The 27,049-nt window shown below is 41.6% G+C and overlaps 1 protein-coding gene across 1 annotated transcript in view; it reads right to left on the bottom strand.

The window, feature by feature from the left end:
- Window positions 1-14,167: 14,167 nt before the first annotated feature.
- Window positions 14,168-27,049, bottom strand: part of HECW1 (HECT, C2 and WW domain containing E3 ubiquitin protein ligase 1) — a 246,062-nt gene continuing 233,180 nt past the window's right edge. The window contains exons 24-27 of the mRNA XM_075557535.1: window positions 25,577-25,723; window positions 23,585-23,699; window positions 20,210-20,408; window positions 14,168-15,261 (exon numbers count right to left, since the gene is read on the bottom strand). Coding sequence (XP_075413650.1) covers window positions 15,150-15,261; window positions 20,210-20,408; window positions 23,585-23,699; window positions 25,577-25,723 — 573 coding nt within the window. The 3' untranslated portion in view covers window positions 14,168-15,149. The remainder of the gene's footprint in view (window positions 15,262-20,209; window positions 20,409-23,584; window positions 23,700-25,576; window positions 25,724-27,049) is intronic.

The raw sequence follows: 27,049 nt of genomic DNA on the forward strand, positions 1-27,049 counted from the left end.
TGTTGTGGTTGTGGCTGCTAGGTGTCATCAAGATGGTTCCAACTCACAACAATTCTATGTACAACAGAATGAAACACTTCCCCATTCTGTGCTTCCTCCCACTTGTTCCTATGCTGGGATCCATTGTTGCTGCCACTGTGTCAATGCAACTCATTGAGGGGCTTCTTCTTTTTTGCTATTCCTATATGTTACCGAGATGTCCTTCCCCAAGGACTGGTCTCTACTCAAAACATGTCCAAAGTATGTAGGTTAAATCTTGCCTTCCTTGCCTCTAAAGAGCATTCTGGGTGGACTTCTTCCAAGACAAATTTGTTTGTCATTTTGATTGTCAATGCTACTTTTTTTTAAAAACTTTTTATTAGGGGCTCATACAACTCTTATCATAATCCATGCATCTACATACATCAATTGTATAAAGCATATCTGTACATTCTTTGCCCTAATCATTTTCTTTTCTTTTTTTACATTTTATTAGGGGCTCATACAACTCTTATCACAATCCACATATATACCTACATCAATTGTATGAAGCACATCCGTACATTCTTTTCCCTAATCACTCTCAAAGCATTTGCTCTCCACTTAAGCCCTCTGCATCAGGTCCTCTTTTTTTCCCCCCTCACTCCCCGCCCTCATGAGCCCTTGATAATCCACAGATTGTTATTTTGTATCAATGCTACTTTCAATATTTTTTGCCAGCACTGAAATTTAAATGCCTTGATTCTTTTTATTTCTTCCTTATTCAATTTCCAACTTTCATATGCATATGAAGCAATTGATTATACCCTGATTTAGTTCAGGTGTACTTTAGTCCTCAAAGTAACATCCTTGCTTTTCAATACTCTAAAAATGTCTTGTGCAGCAAGTTTACCCAATGCCAGTCATCTTTTACTTTCTTTAATATTGCTTCCATGAGCATTGACTATGGAGCCAAGACAAAATCTTTGACAACTTCTATCTTTTCTCTATTTATTATTATGTTATCCATTGGTCCAGTAGCGAGAATTTGGGTTTCCTTTACATTGAGTTGTAATCCATACTGAAGGTTGCAATTCTTTATCTTTATACTTTATATCTTTATATGAGTACGCCAAGTCTTCTGCACTTTCAGCAGCAAGACTGTGTCATCTGCATATTAAACATTGTTAATAAGCCTTCCTTCTATTTGAATGCCATATTCTTCTTCATATAATCCAGCTTCTCTGCTCACTTGTTCAGCACTTAGATTGAATAAGCGTGGTGAATGGATAGAAGACTAACACACGTCTGTTCTGAGTTTAAGCCATCAACATTCCCTTGTTCTGCTGGCACACCTAGTTCGTGATCTATGTGTAAGTTCCACGTGAACACAATGAAGGGTTCGGGAATTCCCACTCTTTTCTAGGCTATCCATAGTTTTGTATGATCCCACATAGTAAAAAGCCATAGTATAATCAATAAAATATGAATAAACACCTCTCTGATGTTCTCTGATTTCAGGCAAGTTACACCTGACAGCAGCAAGGAAGCTTGTTCCATGTCCTTTTCTGAATCTGGCCAGAACTTCTGGCAGTTCCCTGTCAATGAATTACTATATATGTTATTGGAAAATCCTCAGTAAAATTTTACTTGCATGTGATATCAATGATATTGTTCTGTAATTTGAGCATTCTGTTGAGTCATCCTTTTTTGAATTGGGTAAAAATATGGATCTCTTCCAGTCAGTTGACTGGGTAGTTGTCTTGAAAACATCCTGACATAGATGAGTGAGTGCTTCCAGTATTTTATCAGATTGTTGAAACATTTCAGTTGGTCTTCCATTAATTCCTGGAGCTTTTTTTTGCTAATGTTCTCAGTGCAACTTGGATTTCTTCCTTCAATGTCATTTATTCTTGCTCATATGCTACCTCCTGGAATAGTTGAATTTTGACTAGTTCTGCTTGGTACAGTAGTAGCTCTATGTATTATTGTATTATTCCTACTATATGCACATATATATTTGCAGCATGGAAAATGTGCATGTAGACATAGCCTCTGTCAGACTCATAAGAATATAGCTCTATTCTCCTTACCATACCTGTTCATCTTGTGTGCCCATCTAGGCCTTCGATTGTAGGTTTTTATTTTGTGGGAGTGTGTATATGGTAGTATTTATTTCTGTTGTCTTTTACTCCTGTACTCCTCTATTCCTCTGCTTTTATCATATTTTTCTCACTCTATATAATAGAGGCACTCTTACCCAAGTTAATCCATCTACCTTCTATTTATGATGTACCCTTCTGTCCCCTCTCACTACCGATTACAATCAGAGAGTTTATTTCTCTGTGAAAACCACCTTTTTGTGACTTTTTCTAAATCTCACAATATTTGACCTTTGGTCATTTACCCATTTACTCAATGTAATATCCTTCAGGTTCATCCGTGTTTTGAGGTGTTTTACAGATTCATTGTGATCCTTTAACATCACCCAATGCTCCATTGTCTTTGTGTGTGGCCCATAGTTTATCTCATCTTATACATTTGTGGGCATTTAATTGCTTTTCATATTTTTCTATTGCAATAGTGCTGTGATGAACATAGATGTGAACATGTCTGTTCATGTCACAGTTCTTATTTCTCTAGTAAATAGATTATGGAGTGTGATCATTGGATCATATGTGACTCCTATGTGTAGGTTTTTAAGAAACACCACACCATTTTTCATAGTAGTGCTAATTTATGGTTCTACCAGAAACATACAAGAGTTTCAGTCTCTCCATAATCTTGCCACCCTCTTTTGTTTAATTTTTAAAAATCAGTTCTATTCTTGCTGCAGAAAGGTGATGTCTCATTGTGGTTTGGATTTGCCTCTCTATAATATCAAATGATTGTGAGCATCTGACTACAGGTTTGTTACCTGCTTGAATGCATTCTTTGGTGAACTGTGTTTTTACTCTACTTTTAAAGTTAAAATTTGATTGTCCTTTTATTGTTGAGGTCTCGAGGTTTTCTTTGATAAATTTTAGAGCTAAGCCCTCATTGGATATGTCATTGCCACAGTTTCCTCCCCAGTTAATGGATTCTCTTTTGGAGAAAATCTTTGTTCCTCGCTCCCCACCCTTCCATCCTGATGAGCCCTTGATAGCTTATGAATTATTGTTATTTTTATATCTTACACTTTCTGCTGTCTCCCTTCACCCATGTTTCTGTTGTTCATCACCCTAGGTGTGTGGGGGTGGGGTGGGTTGGGTGGGTATGGGTTATATGTCAATCATTTGCCTCACTGGGGCAAAACCTTAAGGGCGTGCAACAGAGCAGCAAGTGGAGCAAAATGAAGAAGTCCCCGAGGAATCCCCAAAATAGACTTGGGGAGCAGGGCTTGACATCTCATCGATTCTATCTGAAAACATTAATGAAGGTCAACAGACAGATCTGAACTATTCAACCCAAATATTTTATCCCTCTTGCCGCTGGTTTCATCTGGAAGTTGGCTAGCTGGCTCTACTGCCCTCATTCATTTTGTTCAAACACCTGGTGATCCACAGCTATTGGGTGATCCAGCCTGATCTCTGCTCTGTTCTTCACATTTCTCAGCGTCTTCTTTCTCTATACAGATATTCCTCTTGGTGGTAGTGAGGCAACAAGAGAAGTAAAACTCAACTCTCCTGGTACATTTCATGTCTCTCCTTGCGTTACATTGGCCGAAGTAAGTGGAGCAGAATGCCTATACACAAGAGTGGAGTGGGGACTATAGTTACTGGGCAGAGGGTGTAGGTTCAGAGAAGGATGAAGAATGGGGTCTAATGTAACCTACCAGTCATGGGGGAGAAATATTAGATGTTGCCTTTTAATTTTTCTTACTAAAAGATCAGGAATGGACAAAAAGTCTAAACAAGATGAGTCATGATCCAATTTTTATGACCTTTAAAAGCAATAGAGATTATATAATATTATCAAGGAAAAAGGAAACTCCAAAAAGATGTACTCTTTGGAATAAAATGAAAGAAATCCAAGTTCTTGGGCTTACCTAAATTTCCCAGTGGCTAATCTGATCAAATTTTAACACTAATTCACACAGTGTTTCCAGAGTTCAAAAAATAAATCTTATTGCAGGATGCCTTTTTTTTTCAATTGCTTGAGTTATAGAAATTCTTTTTAGGAAGATTCATTTATTTCATTATTAACTTCTTAGGTTGATTTGTTCACTTAATTAGTCCGTCCCTTCTCTGTTTGCTCTTTCAGGAAGAATGGTGTGTCATTTCCTTTTGCTGATAAATCTACATTACTTTCCTCAATTTCATGCACCCTTAAATTCTGTCTTCGTAGAAAGACATTTCTGTGCATCTCCTTTCCAGTGAAACCAATTGCTTTGGCTCCCTTTCTCTGCAGCACTTTGTTCACTGACTGTTTTTCTAAATAGCACCATACTTGAGAGCAGGGTGAAGGCAGGGACTGCTCTCCTTCAAACCTGGGTCAAGGTCAAATGAAGCAGAAGAATGGATTGTTTCCATAGTTCAACCACAGACTCCCAGAGGAAAAGAACTATTGTCTGAGCACAGGACAGAAAATACCGTAAGTGTTCAGGCAGGGTTACCTGAATGAATGCAGTGTGTGGTAGGAGCTGAGTGCACGGGCCCTGGAGTCAGACTCCTTATAGGCCTGCCTGGGTTATGTTGACTATTGAGCCAAGGCCTAAGGTTGCCGAGAAAAGTACAACTTACACACAGCCATTGGCTGGAACAAAGCTTTACTCGCAGAGAGATCAAGTCAGGTCAACTTCAATAGTGGTGCTGGCCAACAGGTCATTTCCTGCAGTCAGTGCAGGACTGTGGCCTGCATGCACCTCTCTCGTGCTGCAGTTGAAGGATCCCATTCCCTTCCCTCTGGGAACATATAGAGAACTGGAACTGGAGTTGACCAGGGACTGTGAATGTGCATATAAGGTTAGAACAGAGGGACGTTCTCTGATCAATAGAGGAAAATGAGAACTAGTAAACAACCAGTTCTCAGGGTAAGGGAATACGGTGGGCCCCAGCCTCTGGGTGGTCTTTGTCAGAGCAGCAGAGGCCATGGAAGGCCGTCTTCCTAACCTATGCCATTTACTAATGATGCTACTTTGGTTGGGAAAGTTTTTACCTTCCCTGTGTCTCAGCTTCTTTTCTACTTAAGATGAGGATGTACAATTAATTATTTCATGGGGTAATACATGAAAAACAGGCCAACTATTTTACCCCTTTACTGTTGAGGCTGATGACAGCTCTTAAAGGTAGTAGGAAGGAGGGTTTATGGTAATAAATGGCCCATACCTTTTGGTCAACACACACTGGTTACAGATGTCTGGGGTTGCCCATGTCACACCCTAGACTTTCCCTGTCACACTGTCACGCTCATGACAAGTTTCCTAATAGGTAAACCCAGCCCAGGAGTCAAGGACTCCAAGGGATATTTTGTTGCTAGGAGGTATTTTGTGACAATCTTGGAGATCTTGAGCAAGTCACCTCTCTTAGTCTCAGATAATTATCTCCAAAATTAACTAGGCTGAGAAGAATAAAGGGCTCTTACAGCTCTTATAACAATCCGTGCATTGATTGTATCAAGTATATTTGTACATATGTTACCGTCATTATTTTCTGAACAGTTTCTTTCTATTTGAGTCCTTGGTATCAGCTCCTCTTTTCTCCCCCTCCCACCCTGGTGACCCCTTAATACATGATTAATTATCATTATTTTCACATCTTACACTGAATGCTGTCTCCCTTCACCCACCTTTCTGTTGACCTGGTGTGTGTGTGTGTGTGTGTGTGTGTGTGTGTGTGTGTGTGTGAATTATGTGTCAATCATTGAAATTGCTTTCTCCTTGTCCCCATCCTCCTCCCACGTTCTCTCCACCTCTCTGGTATCACAACTCCCATTTCTTATCCTGAGCGATGTATCTGACCTGGATTCCATGTGTCCAGAGCTCTTATCTGTACCAGTGTCCATGCTCAGGTCTAGCCCGAACATAAAGGCAGGACTGGAGTCATGATAGTGGGTGGGGGGTGAAGAAGCCTCAAAGAACCAGAGAATATTGTGTGTTTCATCAGTGCTGTATTGCACCCTGGTTCACTCATTCCTTCCTTGTGACCCTTTTGTGAGGAGATGTCCTATTGTCTACAGATAGATTTTTGGTCTTTGCTCCGACCCCACTCATTTTCAACAATACGGATTTTTTTGTTTTTGTTTTGGGTCTTCTGGTGCCTGTTACCTGATTCTGTTGACACTTCGTGCTCCCACAGGCTAATGTGTCTGAGTGTGCTTGTTGCTTCTCTGCTAGATGAATGCTTGCTTACCTTCAATTCTTTAAGACCCCAGACACTATATCTTTTTATAGCTGGGCACCATCAGCTTTTTCCACCATATGTGCTTATGCACTCATTTTGTCTTAAGTGTGGGGAGGGTGAGCATCACCCTTGATAGGTTGTTAGAACAGAATGTCAGGTTGTTAGAACAAATTGTCCTTACATTGAGCGAGGATTTGAGCAAAGGCTCCAAATCAGTTCACTTCCTCAGTATATTGCCATATAAATATCTGTACACAGGCCAATACCTCTATTTTTATGAATCAATATACTTACATAACTGCACACCTATGTTTCTACCTCTATCCATAGCTTTGCTTCTTAGATATTACCTGTTTCCTTTTACCATCCTCCTGCCCCACCATCACTCTCACCCTTCTTCTGTCTCTTAGTAATTCCTCTCAGCTAGATTGCTGCTGCTCCAACACCACCAGGATCTCTACATATTTCTTATTGTTGATTTTAATTCCCTAGTTGTTCCCCTGTCTATGGCGTTGTTTGCTCACTGCCCATTTCCCTGGCCTCCTCCTCCAGTCAAGCCCCTCTGGAACTTTTGGTCCTGTTGTTTACTCCTCGGGCTTGCTTTCCATGCCTACAGTATATTGGTAGGCAAAACAATAACAGAGGCAAAAACAGAAAGAAAACAAAAGACTGAATAAAAAAAATAAAAACAAACAACCCCCGAAAAAAAAAAGCATACATAATTTCAGGTCTGTCTAATGACCTTTATGAACATCTCCTCACCAGGAAGTTCCAGGATCTTTTGCTTTCTATAAATGATTGATTGTATTAAAAATGGTTCTGACAGCACTGATAAGAGGTGTTTGAAGAAACACAGCCCTCCAGAATACTCTATACACATATTTAAGTATTTCCTTAACATAAGCTATACATAGCACATTTTTTGTACTAGTTTGTATTCAAAATATCTAGTCAAGTAGAAAAGAAAATGTTTTGAAAATGATGATGGCAACAAATGTACAAAGGTGCTTGATACAATGTATGTACAAATGTATTTTGAAAAGAGCTGTATGAGCCCCCAATAAAATGATTAAATATATACATCTTAGGACAGTGTATTGTAAAAGTATGTTCATAAAAACCAAGGGATCTGGCTATCAAAAGAGATAGTGTCTGGGGTCTTAAAGGCTTGAAGGTGAACAAGCGGCCATCTAGCTCAGAAGCAATAAAGCCCACATGGAAGAAGCACACCAGCCAGTGCGATCACGAGGTGCCAAAGGGACCAGGTATAAGGCATCATGCAAAAAAAAAAAAGGATAAATATATATATATGTGTGTGTGTATATATATGTATGTGTGTGTGTGTGTGTGTGTGTGTGTGTGTATACCATAGTGAATGAAGGGGGAAGCAGAGTGGAGACCCGAGGCCCAAGTGTCGATCACTGGAGATCCCCTCACAGAGGGGTTTAGGAGAGGAGATGGGTCAGTCAGGGTGTGATGTAGTACTGATGAAGAACACAGCTTTCCCCCAGATCCTGGATGCTTCCTCCCCCCAACTACCATGATCCGAATTCTACCTTGCAGGACTGTATAGGGCAGAGATTGTACAGTAGTGCATATGGGAGCTGGAGGCACAGGGAATCCAGGGTGGACGATACCTTCAGGACCAGGGGTGTGAGGGGCGAGGCTGGGAGAGTGGAGGGTGAATGGGTTGGAAAGGGGGAACTGATTACAAGGATCCACATGTGACCTCCTCCCTGGGAGATGGATGGCAGAGAAGGGGGGGGGAAGGGAGACTCCGGATAGGGCAAGATATGACAAAATAACAATCTGTGGATTATCAAGGGCTCATGAGGGAGGGGTGAGCAGGGAAGGAGGGGGAAAAAAAAGAGGACCTGATGCAGAGGGCTTAAGTGGAGAGCAAATGCTTTGAGAGTGATTAGGGCAAAGAACGTATGGATGTGCTTTATACAATTGATGTATGTATATGTGTGGATTGTGATAAGAGTTGTATGAGCCCCTAATAAAATGTAAAAAAAGAAAAGAAAATGATTAGGGAAAAGAATGTACAGATGTGCTTTATACAATTGATGTATATAAATGCATGGATTGTGATAAGAGTTGTATTAGCCCCTAATAAAATGTTTAATAAAAAAAAACCAAGGTATCTGAAATCTAATTTTTATCAGAAATATTTCATGACTAAATAAAAAAATAATAGATATAATCTCCTCCTCTCTCTAAATTATGGTCCTTGCTAATTTTCTTTGATAATGTAGGGAGAAAAATTGATTTTACACTAGAATAAATGTAACGTAAACTCAGCATATATATAAAGTACAATATTAAGATGTCTTCTAAACTGTGTTATTTCCTCCTGCTCTTTCTTCTCTGAACTCTCCCACACTCTTTCTAATAATGAGATAATATTTTTCTCTGGGAATAAATTCATTTCTGACCTTCCAGTCGGAGCCACCTGATATGTCTGTTGGAGGGTTGGGTCAAATAATGGGAGTTACATTGCTGGGGGTTATGATATATGCCAATGGAGACAGTATTATTGGCTACTGCTCAAGCTCCCACGGGGCTCACCCTGGACGTTCGGCGATGGCCCAAAGCCATTGTAGGAGCATTTCAACAGGGGGGACTGTGGGCCTGACTTGACATAAAGAATGTTCCCAAAACGTAGCCCTGTGGTTGGCCTGCAGTTCTACCAAGCACACACCAGGACCTTGTTACAAAAGCCATGCCTTTATTCATGGATTCATGGGTACACACTGTGCTGCTTTGAACAACAATTCTTCCAAGGATTGTTTACCGTCAGAGCTGGAAGCCTTCCGTGGGTGTTATTGCTTTTGTTCCAGCAAGAGACTAGGTCCGACGTCAGCACGACAATGTTGATAGAAATTGCCCTAGACTCCGGTTGCAATAAAGAGCACACACGATGCCATACCAAAGTGAGTTTATTGACATTCCTTGATGGTAGTGTAATGTCAGAAAGCATGGCCTGAGTATCACGTGACATTTCTCCTGTCAATGTTGGCAAAATCAGCCCAACCAGGTGGACTTCTTCTGCGACTGACTAGAGTGACGACTAGTAACAAAATTATTATAGACATTTCCTTAAATAAATTGGAAGCTGCAGGAAGTAGGCTAATGGAACAATAATTATTCTATATACTACCTCTAGGCACCTGTTTTTCTACTAAAACAAAGGAATTACATGTCACTAACAGGAAAATAACACTTGTTTTACCTCATGATGGCTGGAACATCCATCCCAGATTTTTATGATATAGTATTGCAATAATTTTAATAATGAACATGGAAGTACATAATACTAATCATAATAAAGCACCACGTTTGTTAAGTAAAGTTCTAACTACTTTCATTTGAAAGTGTTTCATCTTGACTGGGAAAATATTTGTGGCAATTGAGAAATTTTCTGAACTCAAATATTGGACATATGGTTTGACATCGGAGCTGACAAGGCAACAGGTGGAACACTAGCAAACCCCTGGGAATCATGGACTTACCACACAAACATACTTATCGGTAAAGGCTGGACAGGCATGCGTTACCATCATTTCTATCTTGCATATTGAAAGCCTGCCCAAATTATTAGATCTCTTTCTTCTTATTTTTATCTCACCATCTTCTAAACCATTTGGGGGCTTCATTAGTGATGGTTGTAAGCCCCCCCCCCCCACTACCAACACCATTGACTTAGAGTCGGAAGCACTAGCAAAGGATTCAGTAGCTTTTGAGCACTTCCTGCCTCACAGAGCCAACTTCCACTTTTACGACGCTCATAAAATTAAATGATAAAATGTTTGTCATCGCTATGAAATGAGGGTTATAATAGTTATCATGATTTTAAAAGTGTCTTTTAAAATGGTAACTCATAATTCTTTTTGTATTTATTGTTCGGGCTTGTATCCAACGAAGGGTAAAATATTCTTACTAAAACTAAAAGATCTTGTTTTAGATGCGTTGTGACATATGTATGTGATTAAATTTGCAATTTGCTTCCGTGGAGAAAATTCGTGCTTAAAATTAAAAGAAACAAAATTATAGGTGGTCACAAATTCTGCTGTACCTATTAAGTTATATGCTTTGGGGTGATTTTCATTCCCACATCATGAAATTGAGGGCATAATTTAGTTCTATAGCTGCTTCATTTCATATGTATATCCCATTAATAGTGTCCATTAATGCAGTTGGAGAAAAATCATTTTTAGTGGAGATGAACACACTCCCCTCCTGTCAATTCCAACTCACAGTGACCCTGTCGCACAGAGAACTGCTCCTGTGGGCTGCTGACACTGCAGCTCTTTGTGGGGGGAGAAAGCCCAGTGGGGACAAACTGCAGCCCTTGGGGTTAGCAGCCCCACCAGAGGTCTTCCTGGGTGTATAGAGATAACTTACCCCTACCCCCTTGTAGAAATTCTTTGAAAGGCTGTAATGAAATTGAAATACTGGGGCCTCACGAATCAGGGTTTGTGATTCTTCAGCTGACTTTGACACTAACATTTCTGAATGAAATTTTGCCCTTTATGGAATATGAGGGCGCTTAAAGAAGTTTGTGTAAAATTCCATTATCTTTTAACTTCATTTTTACTGGAGCTTTTTGAAGCCCTTTTGTACTCCTCCTTTCTGTTATGCTTTGTGGGGTACATTTAGAGTCACACTATTGAAAGAAGGGATAAGGAAAAGTGAGTTGAAAGAAGCCATTATATGAGAGGTAATTCCCCCCAACTGGAATTTTTCAAAGCAGTTTGAAAATAAATTTTTACAAAACAACCTATGACCTTCAAATTACTCATTATACTTCAATGTATTATGCACCTTCAATTTATTATGCTTAACACATTGGTCAAATCTGTGATTTCATTCTTGAAAACATTTTTCAAATTTATCTGTTTGAATGGCTGACAGCAGTTCCCTTGTTTTTCCTTCACCTCATCTACATCACCAAATTATTGTCCTTTCATGTCCCTCTTCATTCATGGAAACAAAAAGAAGTCACAAGGAGTGAGGTCAGATGAGTAAGGTATGTGGGGCAAGAGAGGCATGCTTCTTTTTAGCTCAAAACTGGAGCACTGAGACTCCTGTGTGAGGAAGTGCATTGTCATGGTGGCAAAATCAGTCCCCCTTCTCCCAAAAATCAGGTCTTTTTTTTTTTGGTTGCACATTGTAGGCTATCTTTTCAGAACCTCTAAATAAAAAGCTTGATTAACAGTCTGACCTTGTGGAATGGACTCCAAATGCAGTATCCATTTCACATAAAAAAACAAAAACAAAGGGCCATCATCTTGATCTTTGACTTCACTTGATGAACTTCGTTTGGGCAAGGTGATGATGGGTCTTCCACTGGCTTGATTGATGTTGCTTTCAGGGTCATAAGAGTTAACACCATGTCTCATCACAAGTAGTGATATTGGAAAACAAGTCTGGGCCTCTTTGAAGCTGTTCTTGCAAACCACGACATGTTTCCAGTGGACGCTCATTTTCCTGGCCAGTCAGAACCAGAGGCATGAATTTCATGGTGACCCCTCACATTCCCAACTCTTCCATTAAAATTTGCTGCACCAGGCTCCAAGATGGTCCAGACAACTTCCCCATCTCTTCAATGGTCTGTCGTCAGTGTTACAGCACAAGTGCACCAGTTTTGTTGACATTTTTGTCCATTTGGGAAGGTGACAGAAATCCAGAATGAGTTTTGTCATCAATCGACATTTCACCTTTTTTGAAATGAGAAAACCACTCAGACACATGAGTTTCCCCCATAGCGCTGTCCTTGTAAGCTGTGTTCAATATCACCACAGTTTTTGTGGATTTTTCCTGAGCAGGTAACAAAATGTCACAGTTGCATGCTGTTCTCTTAAATCAGCCCTCACAAAAAAATGAGGGTTGAGCAAAACTGCTTTTATGAAAAAATTTGCCGTGATCAGAGAGAACCTTCCTAGAAGATGCCACTGGGTGCACTAACTCAGAGTGATTCTAGATGCTTTTCTAGCAGGAAAACGGCATCCTATGAAAGCACTGCCCAGTGGAGTTTCCCCAGTTCTTTTTGGGTACCCCTCATATATGCACATATGTATACCTACATACTCGAGTATAAGCTGACCCGAATATCAGCCACGTACCTAATTTTACCACAAAACTGCATAAAAAATTTGCTGGAAAACTTGGCTTATACACACGTATATATGTATTATTATATATATAATTCTATATATTATCTCTCTCTCTCTATATATATATATATATATATATTCCTTAGATACCTTGTTTCTCCATATAGCTAGAATAATTGGTTTCAAGTTGATTTTGACTCATGGAGACTTTATGTGATAGAATAATGGAAGCAGAAGGTTGTGATGAAACTGCATGTGGAAACATATCAATAGACCTTTCTTCCACAATATCTCTGAATGGGTTTGAGTGCCTACCTTTCAGTTAGTCAAAGCACCGACTATTGGCACCACCCAGCTACCTTTATACATAGGATTAATTCCCCCTGACACACACTGCTGAGTCAATTCCGACTCATAGCAACTTTATAAAGAGTTTCTATGATTGTAAATTTTTAGAGGAGTGGACAGCTTCATCTCCCCACCATTTTCTCAGAGTGGTTTGACCTTAAGGCGTACAATCCAATGTTTATCCAGAATAGGGCTCATTAATTAGATGCTTGTGTCAATTGTGAAGTCCACTGATAGAAGGTTCCAACGCTTAGACAACTCGCTTCCCAATGCCTAACAAATAATTTAGATACTAAAAAGTGTCGAATGCTTGAATTAATGAGCATTTACATACTCCTACACCAATTTCTAAAAATGAAAGATGATGCCTGTACACTTTTCAAAAGTTTGATTAAAGGTAAGGCAAATAATTTACATAATTTTTGTGTTTTGATTTAATTAATAAAAGCTCAAATGGAATATATTCTTTTCCAAAGGCTGAACTGTGCCTTGAATTTTATAGCTCCTTCAAATTCTATACCATATAACTTAAAAATTCCATCTCATTTCAATTAATATTTTTACAATAGAAGGTGGTATTTCTGTAACATAGAAATTGTAGCTATATAGAAATTACAGCACAGTAGCAAGGGATGTTGGATATTGTGCATAATTCCTACTGAAAGAATATTTTTCTTGGGAGTGCAGGGAATACAAATGAACAAGTACAATACTAACCGCGTGTCTTGAGCAAGAGAGATGAAGCTGCTTGCTCCAGTACAGATTTGCAGCCTCAGAAACCCTAGACAGGGCCACTATGAGCAGAATCGCCTTGATGGTCCAGGCATGACTCCATATGAAGTTTACCTTGCTTTACATTTCTCACATTCCACCTGTAGTCTGTCTCTTGAAAAGAGCCACGTGCTTTTTAAGTTGTGAGTCCTTTAGTAATTCTTTCCCAGTGAAGACAAACACTTTCATTTCAGACATATTTCAAACAACATGGACAACCAGGTTAGAAAAATCACAAATGACCATTATGATTGGGTTGATTTCAAATACAACCAAGAGGTTATGCTGTCTTTGGAACTGATAACAGTTTTTCTGAAAACATTAGATTTTTCCGAGCTATTTTTTACCAAATGCTAAAATAAATGGGATATTTATTTTGACACAAATCGAGGTGCCTTTGGGCATTAGGTTTCTTCTCCAGCGAGATTATGACGGATGAGGGAGAAGTAGAAGATTGCCCTTGCCCTTGATCCCTAACAAGCACCGTCATTCTCTGCAGCTTTTTATTTAGTGTGGTCCCTGTGGACAATTGCAGGTAAAGGAATTAAACACCATGACATGTGCACATCAAAAGCAATATTCAAGTTAAAAAAATTTACCGGTGAATTAAGTAACACCTGGCTTTAACAAAAGTCATGAGATTACCTGTATTTTAAAATTTTTTTCCTTTGTGAAAGAAAGGAAAACCGTACTAGAAAAAATGTACCTAGATTAAAACAGAACAAAACAAAACAATGTAGGAGTCAGGCATGTGAACCACTGTGCCTTCTTCCCTTTAGCCTGCTTACTCTTTTGCCTTCTATAGAGCTCCTCTGCGCTAATCGGATTTCCTTCATGGGTATGTGCACACGTTTGTGAGCCTTGTGATGTGAGTATCCACCGGAGTGGCTCCCCCTCCTATCCACCTTGAGTCCACACTCTCTGCAACCACTGGGGCACACCACATCCTGTCAGCAGGAGGCATCTTTCTTGCTGTTGGTGTTTGCTGGAAAGAGTCATATTTGCACCTTGTGTCTAGGCTCATTCCAGCTGATGGGACTGATGCCAAATATGAGTCATGAGTTGAATGCATAAAAATTTCAGGGTTGCCACTGCTGTCCTTTGGAAAGATGGTATATGTGGGACTAGAGTAGGGAGAAAATAGAGTTGCACAGCTCCTAAATTCTGTGGTTGGTGGTTAGAATTATTATTATTATTTTTTAAATGGTGATTCTGCTCAGAAGACATGGGCATAGAAAAGCTTGGAATGCTTACTGCTCAAACGTTCCTTTAAATGATATAAATGGAAGTAAACAGTTATTACCATTTGGTCAAGTACAGCATAACTTGCATTCCTATTTCACTGTTAGTAATGGAGGTATGTGGAGATACACACAGACCTTGAGACAGCTGCTTTGGGGTCTTTAATATTGCGTACAGGCGAGCAGTTCGTTGAAGACAGAGGAAGAAGCCTGGAGGTCAGATCTTGGAAGAAGGCAGTTCTTCATGCACAGCTTTTGTCAATCCTGATTTGGTTGGAAAATAAAAATCAAGGGATACCAAAATCAAAGCAGAATTCATGAAAGGAAGGAGAATCATCCCAGAAGAGCGGATGTCACCAGGAGAGACCGTCAGACCCTCTGGTTTACATCCTTCACTCAAGTCCAAAGGTGCTGGTTTCTTCGACAGCTGTTAACAGCTTCTCATATAACATCGAGTATGAAGGATATGGCGGCAGATCCAGTCGGTTGAAGCATGTGTGTGCCCTGAAAGGAAGAGAACATATTGGTTAGGGGGTTAGTTTCGAGGATGTACTATGCTTGGGTCTGTCAATAGATTAATGCAAAGCTGTGGATCAGAAGAGGGTAGAATTACCATAAAACACTGCGAACAACTACAGCCATAGGGTGTTAATAGACCAGTTGGAGAAAGTGGAATAACTAGAAATGGCAGGCTTCCATTTGTCAAGAAAACTCCTTCAGAAAGATACTACCAACAATGAAAGGAGTACTGGCTCTGTACGGCTAAGTGCAAGGTTAGCGGTTCAAGCCTACCAGATTCTCCATGGGAGAAAGACGAGGCTATCTGCTTCACGAAAGATACTACAGTTCTTTTTCTTAATCCTCACACATTTTGTAGAAGGCAAGGACTTGGATTGGTGCAGAGGATGTATTTAGCTTAAGCGATGACCCGGTCTTTGTTGTGACCCCATCTGGCACTCTAATCTGGGAGGCCAGTTGATGTTCATTCTCTGGAGAGAAGGCCTGAGGAAGGTCTCAGAGTGTGGGTAGCACACTCATGACTCACAGGCTCTTGGAAGCCCTGAACCACCTTCTCTGCTCGGGGCTCCTGCTGGTATCTGGGCCTTCTCTGTCCCCACTTGCTGCTGAACTCAGCCTAAAGACTTCTTGTCACTGATCACTTGGTAAGGCTCCATTCCTTACACAGACCATTGATTTGGAAACTGCAGAAGGGACTGGTTAGGGAAGATGACTTGAGGGTCACCTTTGAGGCCTCTCACAGGCATCTTGCCACGAGCGCCTTAAACTCTCCGGACCCCCGGTGGGCCCCCCGCTTTTCTAAGGAGCCTTCTTGTAGGTGTGGAAGCAGCAGCACTTTTAGGTGTGCGTTGGCCTGATGGGAAGAACACATTGTCTGCCTTTCAGCAGAGTGAACAGTATGATTAGAGAGCTCAGAGCTACCCAAAGCGAATATATAATTTGGCAATTGTGACCCCAAATGACAAAAGCAATGATTTGCATATCTGAAAGAATAAAGTAGAAGTTCCTTAGCAGGGCTTTTTCTCTGTGGACCAGCAAAGGAGCCTTCTAAACTGCATCCCTGGGATACTTTTTCCCCCTTGACTTTTTTTCAGTTTAATTATTTTTAAAAAATTTTAAATCATTTTATTGGCTCTTATAGCATTTCACACATTAGTTTCATCAAGCATATTTGTATATATGTTGTCATCATCATTTTCTAAACATTGACTTTTTATTTGAGCCCTTGGTATCAGCTCCTTTTTTCTCTCCCCACTTCCTACCCTGTGACCCTTTGATAAATTATTAATTATTATTGTTTTCATATCTTACACTGACCACTGTCTGACTTCACCCATGTTAATGTTGCTCATCCGTGTTTGTGTCGGGGTGGGGAGGATGTTATGTGTTGATCATTGAAATCAGTTAACCCTTCTATTATCCCTATACTCCCATTTCTGTTCCTGAGGGGTTTATCTGACCTGGATTCTGTATGTCATGAGCTCTGATCTGTAGCAGCATACATGCTCTGGTCTAGCCAGAACTGAAAAGCAGGACTGGGATCATGATAGTGGGGGATTGGGTGGGGGTGGGGTGAGGAAGCCTCAAAGAACCAGAGGAATATTGCATTTTTTATCAGAGTTATACTGCACCCTGGCTGACTTCTCCCTTCCTTGTGACCCTTCTGTGAGGGGATGTCCTATTGTCTACAGATGGGTTTTTGGCTCTGCTCCGACCCTACTTGTTCTCAACAATATGGGTTTTGTTTTTGTTTTGGGTCTTCTGGTGCTTGTTACCTGATTACATCACTACCTCATGATCACACAGGTGGTGAGCAAATGTGGGCTTGTTTCTTCTCTGCTAGATGGCCACTTGCTCAACTTCAAGCCTTTAAGACCCCAGACACTATATCTTTTTAAAGCCAGGCACCATCAGCTTTCTTCACCACATTTGCTTATGCACTCATTTTGTCGTCAGTGATCGTGCAGAGGGTGAGTATCACAGAATGGTAGGGTGCTAGAACAAAGTGTTCTTGCATCGAGAGGGAGGGCTTGAGCAGAGGCCCAAAGTCAGTCCACTTCCTCAATGTATTGCCATATGCATAGATGCCAATACCTCTATTTTTATGAATGAATATGTTTACATAAGTGTACACCTATGTTTATACCTCTACCCATGGCTTTACTTCTTAGATCTTTTCTCTGTTTCCTTTTCCCTTCCTCCTGTCCCACCATCACTCTTGCCCTTCTTCTGCCTCTTAGCAATTTCTCTCAGCTAGATTGTTGTTGCTCCAACACCACTGAGATCTCTACATTCTCTTCATTGTTGCTTTTAATACCCTAGGTGCTCCCCTGTATATGGTGTTGTTTGCTCATTTCCCCCTCCCCCTTTCTGAACACATTTGTTTCGATCATAGGCATGATGGTGAGGGTGGCACAGGATTCTGTTGTACACAGTGCCACTGTGGGTCGGAAGCAAATTGGTGGTATCTTCTACAAACTACAGCCTGAACACACACTGGTAATTTTTACCCTCAGGTAATTGCTAAGGCTGCTTCTTCAGCCTGGAACCACCTCCTCTCCAGTCCTGGCCATCCTCTGCTCACTGAAATGCCAGCTTCTCTTTGGGAGTGTCTGATATCTTCTCTGGTCAACTTCTTCAAGATTTCTCTCTCTGAGCACCATCCTCATAGCACTTGCTTGTCTGGTTTCCACTTTGTTTTGTAGTTGCAGGATCGTGTTGCCCCTTCCATTATAAGCCCTGTGGGCAGGTATGCTGTTGTATGTCAGCCACTTTTCAAGGTACATACGCTGTGGCTGTGGTTGGCTGCCATTGAATTAGCTGCTGATTCATGATAACCCCAAGCATAATGGAACAACTATTTTCCTGGTCCTGTGCCATCCCCTCGATCTGCTGAGGTATCGGACCACAGAGACCCATAGGGTTTTCATAGACTGATATATTTTTCTTTTTAAACATTTGATTAGGGGCTCATAAAACTCTTATCATAATCCATACATACATCAATTGTGTAAAGCACATTTGTACATTCTTTGCCCTCATCATTTTCAAAGCATTTGCTCTCCACCATAGACTGATTTTTTTGGAAGAAAATTTGCAGGCGTTTCTTCCTAATTTATCTGGATCTGGAAGCTCTGCTGAAACCTCTTCTTCGGGCCAGCAATAAGCTAGCCTTCATGGACAGAAAGCAGCATTAATGGCATAATCCACCCAAGTCTCACACATGGAGCTGCAGGTGTGGAGAGGATTGGGCACTGGGTTACTAACTGGTCTAAGGTCAGTGGTTGGAACCCATCAGTCTCTTCTTGAGAGAAAGATGAGATCCTCTGCTCCTATGAAGATTGTACAGACTTGGAAACCCAAAGGGGCAGTTCTATTCTGTCCAATAGGGTTTCCTAGGAGTCAGAATCCATTCGATGGCATTGCTTTGTTTTTGCTGCCTGGGATTTCCACCACACAACCACTGCAGCCCATGTGCATGTATAGAGGTAGATGCTCATCAAATAACCTAAACTGCATTGAAATAAAATAATTCTTTTAAGCAATCTCATTCCCCAAAGCTATTAAACTCAAACCAAAAAGCAAGCTCACTGACATTGAGTCAATATTGACTCATCATGGCACTATGGAACAGGGCAAAACTGCCCCTGTGCCTTTTGAAGACTGTAATTCTTTACCATCTCCCATCATTAAACAAACAAAAGATTGCCCTTTTCTCATGCTCTTTCCAGACATAATTCAGTAGGCTGATCCTATGTACATAAGCATTGACCTCTGAATAAGGCGCTGTGGATTAAGAGGTAAATCCAGGCAGAAACAGAGAGAGCTCTAGCTGGTATTGGCTGGCTAGGTGTGCATTCTGCTTCCTGGGCCACTGTGGCTCTTCCATGTTCATATGTTAGGATAATTGTAGAATTCTGGGAAGGCTGGCAAAACTGGTGTAAGTTATAGTTCAGTAGACCCTCCTGCAATACAGATTTAGTAAAGATACTTGGGTGACCTGAATTGTACTAAATTGAACCCAAATCTTTTATAATTAGAAAAATCATTAAAATATTTTTTCTTCTATTTATTGAAGCCATACTTACTGGTACATTACCTACAGGGAAGAATCTCTTTGATACTTAATACTCCAGGCCTTGTCGCCCCTGGGTGGAGCAAAAGGTTAGCTGCTCTACTATTTGTTGAAAAGTTGGTATTTCTAATTCACCCAGAGGCATGTTGGAAATTAGTCTTGATGACTTGCATGTTAAAGCCTGGAGAGTTTCACTCTACCACGGAGCATTGGTGTTTCTCTTCTGCACGCATGGAGTCACCACTAGAACCAACAGCCCACTCAATGGAAAATATGTGCAGCAATTTCACATTGCATAGAAGGATCCAGAATGTGTGGGGATGAAAACAGTGTGGAGACTTCTGTGGGATTTCCTGAAGCCCCATGACCTCCTTGTCCACAAGAATTTCTTGGTTGCTTACTCTAAGGAATTCACCGTAAGGTACGGAAGTACAGGTGATTTCATTCTCTCACATTTTAAAATATAGTAAGAAATGACTATTGATACTTAGTATCGAGTGTTATGCGGTTGGCTATACAGGTAAGGTGCTCTAGAGGTTTCTTTGGGCTTCTAGTATCTTTGCACTGATGTATTTCCTCCTCCCCCTGGTGAGATGATTTTCTTTAAGGTGGACTCTATATATGTAAGATTGTGAAGCTTTCCAGGACTGACATATAAACCAAAATACATAAAATGTCACGGTGAATGCGTTTCACTTTCAACTCCCAAAGGAAGTTTCAATGACAACTTTCATTAATACAATTATTTGGGGTGATGCGGAAGAATTCCATCCCAAAGGACACCACACAAATCCAAATAGCAAAAGTATACTTAGCCCTGTTCCGTGGGTTCCCAGAGGGTTGGCAGGGGGTCCCTACCTGGGGAGGGATGTGATTTTCCCCCATTTCTCTATGCAGAACCTCCGAAGCCCGTTGCTGCCTCGCAGGGCTGCGAAGCCTTCATAGGGCACGCTGGATGTTCCCGTGACAAACTGGAGCAATCTAAGTCTCTGCTCATTATTGAACCGTTCCACCGCGGCCCAGAACCAGCGGATCACGAGATGTCCATCATGATAACCTAAGTGGAGCAAAGGGATGGAGAATGGAGAAGGTGAACAAAGGAAGGGAAGAGGGGTCGAGAGTGATGAAATACACAGCAGGTACAATGAGAACGGAAGCGTTGCTTTTGAGCTGCTGACGTGGGCTCGGTCTTTGTCATCAGTTGCTTTAGTGACATTCCACAAGTCACGGTGACCGCAAACTTGTGCACAATGGGTTTGGATCTTGGTGATACATGTGGTTTTTGTTGGCTGCCTTTTTGGGAAGTGGGCCACCAGGCCTTTCTTCTGAGGCCTCTGACTCAACCCTCCAACGTTTTGGTCAGCAGTTGAGCATGTTCACTATTGGTATAATTCAGGGATAACAATGACAGCCTTTAGATAAGTGTGATATATTCCATGCAACTTGGTGAAATTTTAAAACAAAATCAGATTTGGAATATCGTCGTGCTGCTAACTACAAGTCAGTGATTGGAAAGCGCCAGCTGCCCTGCAGGACAGAGAGCTGGCGTTCCAGTCCGTCGAGTTCAGTTGCAGACATCCACAGGGGCAGTCTTACCCTGTCCCATTGGGTTGTTACGAGTGGGAATTGACCCAATGGCAGTGCATCTGAGGGATTTGTTTTGTGTTTTTTTTTTCATTGTTAGGTGCTGCCCTATAATGAGAATAACAGAACAAGATGCTGGTTGGTCCTGTGCCATCCTCTCAGGAAGTCAGTGTGTCTGAGTCAATAGTTGCAGCCAATAGGACTATCTGTTGCTCGTAGGGTCTTACTCTATTTCATGGATCCCTATAATTTATGATGTCCTTCTTCCGAGGTTGATGTCTCTGATAACCTGTCCAAGGAAGCTAGACAAAGTCTTGCCGCCTTCACTTTTGAGGAGCATTCTGACTGTGCTTCATTTGAGACAGATTTGCTTGTCCTTCGGTCAGTGGTCCATTCGATATGCTTCTCCAACACTGCAATTCCAAGGTGTCTATTCTTCAGCCTCTCGTTTTCCTAGTCTAGCACCTGCGTGCTTATGAGGTGACAGAAAAGATCTTGGCTTATCTCAGGCACACCTTCATTTTTTTTAACATTTTATTAGGGGCTCATACAACTCTTATCACAATCCACACATATACATACATCAATTATATAAAGCACATCTGTACATTCTTTGCCCTAATCATTTCAAAGCATTTGCTCTCCACTTAAGCCCTTTGCATCAGGTCCTCTTTTTTCCCCTCCCTCCCCGCTGTCCCCTCCCTCATGAGCCCTTGATAATTTATAGATTATTATTTTGTCATATCTTTTCCTGTCCAGCATCTCCCTTCACCCCTTTTTCTGTTGTCCTTCCCCCAGGGAGGAGGCCACATGTAGATCCTTATAATCGGTTCCCTCTTTCCAACCAACTCACCCTCTACCCTCCCAATATCGCCCCTCACACCTCTGGTCCTGAAGGTACAAACCGCCCTGGATTCCCTGTACCTCCAGCTCCTATCTGGACCAGTGTACATCCTCTGCTCTATCCAGACTTGCAAGGTGGAATTCAGTTCATGATAGTTGGGTGGGGGGAGGGGTGGAGAGGACGCATTTAAAGACTGGAGGGAAGCTGTATTCTTCATCGGTGCTACATCGCACCCTGACTGACTCATCTCCTCCCCTAGACCCCTCTGTGAGGGGATCTCCAGTGGCTGACAAATGGGCTTTGGGTCTCCACTCTGCATTTCCCCCTTCATTCACTATGGTAAGATATTTTTTTTTGGATGATGCCTTATACCTGATCCCTTTGGCACCTCAAGATTGCACAGGCTGGTGTGCTTCTTCCATGTGGGCTTTGTTGCTTCTGAGCTAGATGGCCACTTGTTCACTGTCAAGCCTTTAAGACCCCAGACACTATCTCTTTTGCTAGCCGGGAACTATCAGCTTTCTTCGCCACATTTACTTATGCACCCATTTGTCCTTGGCAATCGTATCATGGAGTCAGGCACACCTTCATTATCAAAGAGACAGCTTTGCTTGTTATTAAGTCACTTGCAGGAGATTTTCTCAATGCAATATGTCACTTGATTTCTTGACTGGTGCTTCCATGGACATTGATGGCTGAGCAAGCAAAATAATATTCTTGATAATTCCAAGCTTTTCTCTGTTTATCACAATGCGTCTCATTGGTCTAATTGTAAAGTTTTTCCCTTTTTTTAGACATTGAAATGTTATTCATACTGAAAATATAATCCAATATAAAATGAATGTATGTTCTTAGGGATGTCCCCAGAGTCTTGTTTTCATTGAACTAATTGGGACTCCATGAATCATTGAGTCATGATACAGAGTTTGTGAATTCTTCAGGAATACAGAATTTCATCTTATGTGCTTACTTGCTGTGCACCGATGTCTTTGGTTTGGCAACCACACACCACAGGAAAGTCTAAGACCCAGGAAAGCCTGGGAATACATGGCATGCAATGGCACAAAGACACCTGGTTCTCCAGAAGTTAGGGTATGTGTCTCTGAAATAGGTTGGGAAAAGTATCTTGGGTCTTCTCATAGGGAAAGCAATTTTGGGTCAACCACTTATTGTATAACGATTCACCATGGATGCTAAGTGCAAAAGGGCTTTCAAGAAAGGGAGTAGCAAATATATATAAAAAGGAAGCAAGTCATGAGTTTAGTTGATGAAGGATTTGTACAAGTGGAGGAAGAGGAGAAAGACATTTGGGGGAAGGAAAATAAATAACAAGGAGTGGCAAGATCCATGCTGGAACAGCAAGCTGATTACCGTAGGAGGGGACATGGTGAGTAACATAAAGGAAACTTCTGGGGCCTCCGAGGGCCTTACCGGCCAGCCTGAGGCCTTCTGGCATATACCTTAAGTAAGCAATTTTCCAACCATGCTGCAAGGATCGGAGGTCCTACCAAAGCTTCACATGACTTTTCATGACCAGGATCGAGGCGCAGAGGGTCCCAATTTGAGATGAATCAGGATATGTGGGATTGTGAGTCAGTAGACGGGAGTGTTCTCTCCATGTGCCTACATGGCGTTGGACTAGAGACAACCAACAGGGGCTACCGAAAGCTGCTGGTTGGATGTGGAGGAAAGCATAGAAGCACCTACTGTGCACATAAAGTGAAATACGGCCCAGTTTATGGTGGTCTTGAGAGAGGGAGGAATTGTCTCTGTGACGGGGTAGCCTCAGAACCTGGCAAGCTCACCTCCCCGGTACTCAGTGTTGTTCCTCCAGTCATTGAGGTCTATTTCCGCAGTGCCAGCTATCACCAGCTCCAGTTCCCGGGCATCAAACACGGAGACCAGCCTGGAGTCTACGACCTGAAATACAAATTAGGCTTCAGGCCACAAGTCCAAACAGATTGCCTTTGAAAGGCATTCTTTGAGCCAGCAAGTTTATTAGCGTTCACTGTGATTATTTCCATGGGTTAAGCTGGGAGACTTACCATCACAAACAACTCTGTTCAAAGTGTAATCATGTTGATGAGTACATTTTAGAACATGCCCACTGAGGACTTACAAACAGTAAATAATCCCATGCATTTTCCTACCTCTGATACTCCCTCTCTAAGTGAGGTTATAAATAATCTTGAGTCAACATTCTGGAGTCACATTTTAGATGACAAGCAACACTACACACACTAAAGGCAAAGGGTCAAAATTAAATCACCAAATAGTTCAATAGCTATTAAGTCACTTTGCTCAAAATATGCTCTCTCCTTTGATAAATGGTCACTTCTTTCTTGGGATAGGGAACTGAAGAGGCACACCAGCCTGTGTGATCCTGAAGTGTCCATAGGATCAGGTGTCAGGCATCAAAGACCCAGAACAAAATATCATATCATTTTGAATGAGGGGAAGTGCAGGATGGAGACCCAAAGCCCATCTGTAGGCATCTGGACATCCCTTACAGAAGGGTCACAGGGAGGAGACGAGCCAATCAGGGTGCAGTATAGCCATCGATAAAACATACACCTTTTCTCTAGTTCTTTAATGCTTCCTCCCCCCGCTCCCGACCCCCAGCCCTGTGAAGTGGTCAGTCCCCCCCCACCGCTATCATGACCCCCAATTCTATGTTATAAATCCTGCTAGACCAGAGCATGTACACAGGCACAGATAAGAGTTGGAAACACTGGGAATCCAGGACAGATAACCCCCTCAGGACAAATATTGTGAGTAAGATACCAGAAAGCAAGGGGAAGGTAAGGGGAGAAAGGGAAGGCCGATCACAATGATCTATGCATAACACCCTCCCAGGGGGGTGGACAACAGAAAAGTGGGTGAAGGGAAACATCGTTCAGTATAAGACATGAAAAAAAAATTTATAAATTATCAAGGATTCGTGAGGAGGTGGGGCTTGGAGGGAGAGTGAAAAATGAGGAGCTGATACCAAGAGCTCACATAGAAAGAAAATGTTTTGAAAATGACGATGGCAACACATGTACAGATGTGCTTGACACATGGATGGATGGATGGATTGTGATAAGAGTTGTATGAGCCCCCAGTAAAATGATTTTTAAAAATGTCTATCTTCTACCCCCTCTTCTTCCTTCCTTCCTTTAAAGATCTGGAGGACCTCTTTGGTAGGAGGTCTGGGTTTAAATCTTGTCGATAAATCTACAAGGCCAAATTGAATATCTCCAGTGGGTACCATTCTGGAAATAAACCACTGGTGTGTAAGTCAATGACCAATAATACCGTTTTCCAAGATGGCAGGTAAAGAAAACCTTTCAAGTTCCCAATCCTGAGAAAATATTTGCAATCTGTCTTCTCCAAGAGATTGTTTTTTTATGTAGAGGAAGGCCAGCCTCTGTCACTGTCTTCTTGAGAATGGCTGATAGGGCACAAAACAACACGATAACAAAATTCAAAACTAGTAAGAGAGATCAGTACTGTTCATAGCCTTCTCTCTTTTATTTTATTTCATTAATGAAAGAAAATACCATTGTTACAGATGATACCTCCCTCCAGCAGTTTTGTGAGAGTATTTTGCATCAATAACAAGAGCTGGGTTTTCCCAAGGACCCTATGGCTCCCTGTCTATCTAGCCCACTTTCATGGGCAGGAGAGAGCCCTTTGTCTGCCTGGCCCCTCCTATCCTTTCTTGTCACAAAGTGGGCTAGGTCCTCACAGAGAGCATTGGGGGCAGAAGCTCAGCGATGAAGGGTGACTTCCACAGGGTGTTCTACGAGCCTCACCTCATAGAAGCCTCGCACCAGAGCCTCAGTCTGCTGCACCACACCACGCTCCACCCGCCACTTCACCATCCTCTCAATGTACTCCTTCTTGTTCTTCTCTGTGACCTGGGTGTTGGCTCCTCCAGACTTCAACTCCCTTTCCGTTACCTTGGAGGAAAAGAGAGAGTAAGATGGCTCCTCCACTCAGCTGATCTCCCTCCCTAGGACACCTCTGTCACAACCAGCCATCCAGCCCCAATCTGCCTTCTGGACCCAAATGACCTTCTACTAGGAATATGTCCCCTGACCCCAGTCACCCACTGAGCCAGCAGGAACTTTCTCTGGATCAGGTGCCCTGATAGCAGACATCTTCTAGGACAGCAAGACCTCTGTAGAGAACAGATTTTCCTGCCCCCTCACCTTCCCCCTCCCTCCTTGAGCTCTTTGGCTAGCAGAGGGTGCCAACCCATACTGGGCACCCTGTGTCCGGTTTTCTCCTTCAATACCAATTCACCCTCCCACCCACCCCCACCCTGCACCCCCCAGGTTTTCCCTTTACTTTTCTTTTTTCTTCTTTTCCCTTTACTATTCTATTTTTTCTTTTTCCAGTCCAGGGCTATTTATTGTGTTCTTTATCATCTCCTTCCTTGATTTTATTTTCTTTTAAAATTTTATCCTTGGCATTAAATACTTTTTCTTGTTGAGGTGTTTCTAGTTGAGGCTACTTGCCTTTTTTTTTCTTTACTACTTTTTTTAACTGTTGTTTTTTCCTTCCCCCGTTTCCTCCCCTGCCCTTTTATTTCCTTGTCCTGTGAGTGGAAGATGGAAAATGCATACCCATGTAACCCAGCCATGCCCATACCTGTAATAGCTGTAACCACTGGGAAGGAATCCTTTCTAGTACTACCTGATCAATGATAGACAGCAACTAACACCAGTCCAACCCGCCCTCAATTGTACGGTTCTCCTTTTCTCCATCACACCTATTAGCAGGCAGGCGGTGAGTGCTTAAGATTACACCAACATTCAATCATCAGTTTAATATAAATACAACAACATTACAATGTCTTGGAGACAAAAGACAATTTCAGTTCACACAAAGAAACAAGATAGAGTAGCTCAAACAACCAAAATACAGAGCCAGAAGACCTTATAAATGAAAAACCTGCTAAGAGTTCAAAAGAATGCTATTTAGATACTTTGAATGACTTGAGAGAAATACTGAGAGAGCAAGAGATAAACATAGAAAAATGTCTGAGAAATTCAGGAAAACACTTCAAGAACAAACTGACAAAATAAACGACTAATCAAAAACCATAGAGAAATAGTAAATAGAAATCCAGTATATTGACACTAAAATATCAGAAATAGCTAATGCACTGAAAAGGCAAAGAACTAAATCAATGGAAGACAGAATTAGTGAGACTGAAGACAAATCTTTCAATACTAATCTGCTAACTGAAGAGCCAGAAAAAAACAACGGAAAAGAAAAAG

This window comes from Tenrec ecaudatus, chromosome 9 (genome assembly GCF_050624435.1).
Source record: "Tenrec ecaudatus isolate mTenEca1 chromosome 9, mTenEca1.hap1, whole genome shotgun sequence".
Classification (NCBI taxonomy): domain Eukaryota; kingdom Metazoa; phylum Chordata; class Mammalia; order Afrosoricida; family Tenrecidae; genus Tenrec; species Tenrec ecaudatus.